The following is a 7,155-nucleotide window of genomic DNA, read 5'->3' as shown; positions in this document are numbered from 1 at the left end:
CTTTCACTTTTCACTTTCATGCATTGGAGAAGGAAGTGCCAACCCACTCCAGTGTTCTTGCCTGGAGAATCCCAGGGATGGAGGAGCCTGGTGGGCTGCCATCTCTGGGGTCGCACAGAGTTGGACACGACTGAAGCGACTTAGCAGCAGCACCAGCAGCAACATGACAAAATGGTGGGTTCCAGAATGCATAATTGTTAAATCAAAAACTCTAAAAACCTTAAAACTATGTCTGCTATTCAAGAGTTCATTGACTCCAGAAAAAAGATCACAAAAGGCAAGTTTTTAAAGATAACATTTATTTGAATGACTAATATATATATTATCAAATGACATTTTACAAACAACTATAGTTACTTCAGAGTGAAAGCTTCAGAATTGCAACTTGACGCCCATAATTTTTAAAAAGATGTGCAAACTGGAGTTACCGAGTGATTATAGAAAGGCAAAATATATTTGATGAGAAAAATTCAAATCAAGTGGAAATAAAAGTGAGATGTTTAACTAAATCAGAGAAAGGTGCTCTTATTAAAATAAAAACAAGCTTCCCAACAAATGTATGCCTATCATAACCATAGGATATGCTTTATACTTTGCTTAAATAATTAAAACCACACTATAATTAAAAGTATATGGTAACAGTAAGTATACTGATTGCAGTATATATGTCTAGTTTCTTTCTAGACACAAGGAAAGCTCTTTTTAGTTCCTTTCTTAAAAATGTAACACTATTTCAGAGATATGTAACTATTTATAGTCATAGCCTGTCTCCAGGTACATCACAGGTGAGGCTTCAAAAAGTCCTTGAAATGCACATGGCGGTGAAACTGGGCTCCCATCTTTACCATCATCAAGCAGCTGTTCTTTGTTCTGCTTGAGACTGATATCATATAGGAGTTAAATCTTATGAAACAGTATCACTGATGTTGAGACCATACTAATCCACTTGTTGATAGTAGAATGGTTTCTTTCCAACTGATGTTTCAAGCAGTGAGGCATACTGAAATAGATTATATTTAGGAGACAGCATGAAAAGCAGTGATGCAACTCAAAGTTTACATGTGAGTGTTAACCTTATCTCTATATATACCAATTACAAGTGCTATAAACAATGGAGCATCATTCAATTAAATGGTCCATCATATTACATGAAGCAAACAAATAATAACTAAATTTTGCATTGATAGATATGAATGAAAATAAATGAGGAAGAAATTAAAACAATGGTCTCCTACTAACTTACTCAAATATTCATTCAACAAACATTTACATGATAGCTTTACTTTGGGCCCCTAGGGCTTTGGTTTCAGAGATCTCTCCCATCCTCTTCTTCTCTTTTTCTGCAACTCATCAGCAACAAGGAATCTTTTCTTCCTCAACTGCCACAGCAGTTTTTCTGTGTCTAGTTTATGGCAGTTAATATTACACTATGATATGTATATGTCTTATTTTTCTGACTAAAATAAGTTCCAAGAGGGTAGAGGTGGTATCTTCATTTTATATTTTATAACTCACATAGGAGAGAGCAGCTTGAAGTCATATTCGAGCTTGAATTCTACCTTTGTCAATTACTGACCCCGAGTCTTTGGTCAAGAGAATTTTTTCTCCCTGGTTTTATCACCGAGGATATTATATCCCCACTCAGGTGTTACCTTGGAATAATACACACCTTTTAAAGTTGCAGTGAAGGCTAAACGAGATAAGGCATGAAAAAGCCTTAGCACAAGGCCTGGGCTTAGCAAACCTTCAACTGTTCACCCCCATTTTCTCCTGGAAACCTCAGAGGGGGGCTCTTCATGTTGCCTGTCAACCTTTCTGTACTCCCTATCATTCAGGCTTCACCTATCATGGTGACAAATTAATACCTTCTCCTCAAGTCTTTAACATCTCCTTTTCTAATCTCCCTGTCAGCTGGTCATTTGCTTTTTATTCACTGAGAAAACAGAGGCATCAGAAGAGAACTTCTACGTGTGTTTTCCTAATCACATCTCCCCACCTGCCTTCATTGTTCCCGCATGTTCTGCCTTTCCTGTTACTAAGGCTGGGCTCCTGTCTAAGGTCTACCTCCTGCTTGAACACTAGCTCCCATTCCTCCTAGCTTAGGATATTGCTCCCACAATTTTTCCTGTTCTTTCCCTGTCATTTCCTTCCTTCCCCCTCAATCATTCTCTTCAGCTTATAGGAATAGCAGCTATTTCTCCATTCTTACAAATATGTCCCTTTGCTTCTTATCCTTGCCATTACTCAACTTATCTACTCCTCTCTGTAGAAAAAATCCTTGAAAGAGAAATCTCCAATTTCTCTCCTTTCATTCTCTCTTAAACTCACTTCTGTCAATTCCAATGTGTTTCTTTACCTCTACACCAAAACTGTTCTTGGCAAGATTACCAGCAAATCTTATGCTAAACACAGGTCAGTTTTCACATTGATGTTCCTTGATCTATCAGCACATTCGACAGGGTCTGTCACTCCCTCCTCCTTAACGTTCTCTCTTTGCATGACTCCTGGAACACCACACTCTGGGATTCCCTCCTGTTTCAGAGCAGCTTCTATGCTTCTGTGTCAGCTCCTTCCCACTCCATGACTCCTAATGTTGGAGGAGCTAGGGCTCAGCATTTGGACCCATCTTCTTCCTTTGCCTAGCTCACTCCCTTTATTGACCTTACTCAGTTTCATTATTCTGTAAATCTATCCACTGACAAGACCCAACTTTGTATCCCAAGTCTGGTCCTATTCCTAAAATGTTGAGTTGTACATCCAGCTATCTTTTTAGCACCTTTATGTGGATATCTATTAGATATCTTACATTTAACAGATATCCAAGGTGAACTGCTCATGTTTCTCTCTGGTCCTGATTTCATTCTCAGTTGTCTTAATTAACAGCAATTCTATACTTCAAGCTGCTCAGGCCAAAACCTCCAGGCATCATCATTGACTTCTCCCTTTCTCTCATACTTGGATACAAACTGTCAGCAAATTCTACTGTCACTGTCTCAAAAATGTATGAAGAATCTGACCTCTCCTCACCAGGCTGGTAGTAGCCATTCACAACTTATTAGAGTTTTGTGATAGCGTCCACATGGAGGCCCCATCTTTCACCCCTGGCACCTACACTCTCGTCTTGGTGCAGCAGTTAAAGTGATCATTTGCTTCCCTGTTTAAAATCCTTGAATGATTCTCATCTCAGAACAAACACCAAGTTCATTACAATGACCTAGCATACCCTATAGGGCCAACAATCTTCACCCTCCTCCCCGTGTGTGCCTCCAATGCAGCAGGAACATACCACCTTATATGGTCTTTGTGCTCACTGTTCTTTCTTATTCTACAAGGCTGAGTCCTTGCTTCACACTAGTCTTTGCTGAACTGTCATTTTCTTAGTGAGGACTTCCCTTCTAACTCTCCTTCCCTATCTAGCCCCTTTTCTGGTTTATTTTTTTCTCACAATATTTATTGATTGATTGATTCTTATGTTGCTATTTATTTAAATATTTGTTGAATAGATGAATAAATTTAAAAAAACAGGGACATGAGTCAGCAGTGTGAAGTAAGTAAACAGATTCTATGCATAATTATTAAAGGCCTAAGCAACAGACCCATATATATTTAGTACTATGCTTATTGATAAATATAAATTGAAAGAAATTTTGACATAGAAATTAATAAAAATATTTAAAACTTCATTAGATACCAGTTTGTCTTCTGATTAGTTTGCTGGGCTGTATGGGTCAGCAGAGTATATGTCTAGTGCTTCTAAATGAACATCTTCTTTATGGTTTGTATTTGTGTAGTAATTGCTAAATGGACAAAAAAAAAGAAAAGAAAAAATAAATTCTTTATTCACTGGCCAAGATTACTATAAAGGTGTAACAGTTGTTTTCTTTTTTGCAATTCCCAACACATGGTAAGCACTTTTTATGGATGATTTCATTTTATTGTCTTAACTATCTTATGGAGTAATCACTATAATCCCCATTTTTTGAAAAGACCCATAAAAATAATTTGCTAAGCTACTAAGTGTCCAAATCAAAAGTTTACATTGGGCAGCTTTATCCAGCTCTTTTAATGACTAATAATTAGGACTCCCAGATTGAAAAAAGTTATAAAGAAGCTTTCACTTTATAATATGATCATAAACTTACCTTTGGAGGACCAATCTTCCAATCTAACTTAAAAAGTAATTTTTTTATATTTTATGTTTAATTCAAAATACTTATATAATCATGCAGCACTAAAAGTTTTAAATGACTTTTAAGACATTTTTACTTTTTTTCTTTCAAAGCACATGTACTCTGCTGTGCTTCTAAAACATTTTGTCAAAATTAGCAAAAGACAATAAAGTGTGATTGTACTATCATGCAGAACTCTGAGATAAAATAATACAAAATTACTAGGGAAGAAAGACTACCACTAAGGGTACTTACAACTTGCCACTCACTATCACATTTAAGAGGTCAATTTACATATTTAGCAGGAAGATACATTAAAATTATTACAAAAGATAATTTTTAGGTTAATATGAGATTTAGGTTTTATTGAAACATCTTAGAAGGCAAGGAGAAAATAACATAGTCTCTTCTTCACGTGTTTGAATAACTTCAAAATATTTAATTTTGTTAGTAGACGTTGATTTTTAAATGATCCATGACTCATCTTACTTACAAAAACTATTTAAGGCAGTTCAAATGTCTGTATTAAGTATAAGAAACTAAACTGAAGTCAGTTAGAAAATGAAAATGTAACGAGTAATGCTTAGGAGTTTAATTTTAACATATATGTTTAGTTCATAATCCACTGAGGCTCTTATGTATAGTGTTTGATATAAAAGTTATGTTAATAACTTTGTTAATAACTTTAATAATCAGATAGGAATAGTACAAATTATTTGAGCTTATAGGTGTTCCCAAAGTTTACAAATTTTCCTACACAGGTAATGCTCTGATAGCAAACTTTATAAAAGGAAGGAAGGAGATAGAGACCACCTTTTCTATTTATTTAAATGTTTTTTTAAATTACTCTTGACTAAAATTATGTTCTAACTTTCTGTGAGGAAAGCCATGCAAATAACATCTCTATGTTTGTTTTCTTGAGACCTTTAATTCTCCTGAATTCTATGAAGCCATTTTCTCCCAACTTCCTTTCCTCCTACTTCTGACAGTTCCTTCCCCCTCTTGCCTTTTAAGTATTACTGTTATTCTTAGACCTGTTTTCATCCTTGTTCTAATCTTCTATTTTGTTTGGTACCAAGGCTACAATTGTGATTTAAACATCATCTACCTGAGTCCAGGCCTCTCTCTTGAGTCCTGGAAGAGGGTGCCTAGAAGTAGCCGATCAGAACTGCACCATTTCCCCCCACAAACCTGTCCCTCTCCGTTTTTGGTGAACCATTGGATCCATCCAGTGGCACCCACTTGAGTCATACTTTGTGTCCCCTTCTTCCCACATTTAGCAATTCACTAAACCTTGAAATACTGATTGAATGAAGGAGGAGAAGAGGACAACAGAGGATGAGATGGTTGGATGGCATCACCGACTCGATGGACATGAGTTTGAGTAAGCTCTGGGAGCTGGTGATGAACAGGGAGGCCTGGTGTGCTGCAGTCCATGGGGTCTCAAAGGGTCAGACACGACTGAGCGACTGAACTGACTGCACTGAAATCCTGAAAAGCCTATTGTCTTCATAGTGAAAATATTTCCTTTTAAGGTTTTTTTGGACGTAGACCATTTTAAAAGTCTTTATTGAGTTTATTACAATATTGATTCTGTTTTATGTTTTGATTTTTTGGTCAGCAGGCACGTGGAATATTAGTTCCTAACTGGGTATTGAACATATACCCCTGCATTGGAAGGTGAAGTTTTAACCACTGGACTGCCAGGGAAGCCCTTAAAGATAGTTCCTACATCTATTGCATCCTCTTGATCCTCACCACTGCTGCTTAGGTTGACAACTCAGTACTGTCCCTTTTTAAAAAACCAAAAATCTGAACATATTGTTTCTTTGCTTAAGATTCTACAGGGTAAACACCAGCTCCTTGTCGTAGCATACAAGGCTTTTGATGATCTAACTTTCAGGCCATCTTTCCCCAAGACTGTTAAACATCAGTCCCATGAGATGTTAAAGGCATTTTATGAGAAAAAAGTTCAGCAGCCCAACTTGTCTGAGAGACTCATTTTTGAAAAATTAAATAGGCTTCTTTAGTGTAAAACCTTTGCCTGGAGAATCTCAGGGATGGGGGAGCCTGGTGGGCTGCCTTCTATGGAGTCGCACAGAGTCGGACATGCCTGAAGCAACTTAGCAGCAGCAGCAGCAGCAGTATAGGACCTTAATTAGTCTCATAGTCATTGTGAATCCTCATGAGAAAAACGTAGCATGAAGTATTTCCCAATCTTATTTGTTCATAGAACACCATTTCCCCTGAAATCATTCACAAAACAAAGTTTATGTAATAAACTCTGAAAAACACTACTGCCTAAAGTACCTCTCAACTGTAGACCCTTGCCAGACCTATTGTGCTTAGGCCCTTCCAGGCTTAGAACAAACTATTCAGGTTCAAATATGCCATTATTACATAATTTCAATGCTACCCCCTTCATGTCTGATGCCTATTCTAGGCATTACAGAACTGAGAACAGTGCAATCAGATCATTTAGATAGATCCAAGTGGTGTGGCTTGTTAAAGTAATTTTGCTGGAGTTTGTGGGTGACATGTTTATGGTGACATGATTTGGTCATGCCCCACTGGAAGTTATTTGAGATTTGGTAAGACTTTACCTGATTATCCTCCCTATCACTAGCATTTATTGATCCTTAAGAACCTGGTCACACAGAGCATTCCTTGGCTGATAACTGATGATATCATTTGCTAAAAGTGTATCCTTTGTACCTATCAGAATATTCTGCAATTTCCATAAGATTTTATGTATCAGAGGGGATCTTTTATGTCACTTAAACCTATGCTAACGTCAACTTCAATGTTTCCCAGGCATGTCAATTTCTTACACAGTTCTTACAATATGTGATGGAAAGACAAGTACCTGGGTCTTTACTCAAACTGCACCTTCTACTTGGAATACTTTTCTCTACTTGTCTGTGAGGCATACCTACAACATCTTCTCCATTATGAAAGCTTTTCTGATCAAAATTCCTAAGTACTG

The 7,155-nt window shown here is 37.0% G+C and overlaps 1 protein-coding gene across 1 annotated transcript in view; it reads right to left on the bottom strand.

Moving 5' to 3' along the window:
- Nucleotides 1–778: 778 nt before the first annotated feature.
- Nucleotides 779–7,155, bottom strand: part of CR2 (complement C3d receptor 2) — a 54,346-nt gene continuing 47,969 nt past the window's right edge. Inside the window, exons 31-32 of the mRNA XM_068986402.1 lie at nt 3,692–3,797; nt 779–1,000 (exon numbers count right to left, since the gene is read on the bottom strand). Of these exons, the coding sequence (XP_068842503.1) occupies nt 3,707–3,797 (91 nt within the window). The 3' untranslated portion in view covers nt 779–1,000; nt 3,692–3,706. The remainder of the gene's footprint in view (nt 1,001–3,691; nt 3,798–7,155) is intronic.

The sequence above is a fragment of the Capricornis sumatraensis genome, chromosome 14, assembly GCF_032405125.1.
Source record: "Capricornis sumatraensis isolate serow.1 chromosome 14, serow.2, whole genome shotgun sequence".
NCBI lineage: Eukaryota > Metazoa > Chordata > Mammalia > Artiodactyla > Bovidae > Capricornis > Capricornis sumatraensis.
This window is presented reverse-complemented; position numbering and strand designations above follow the sequence as displayed.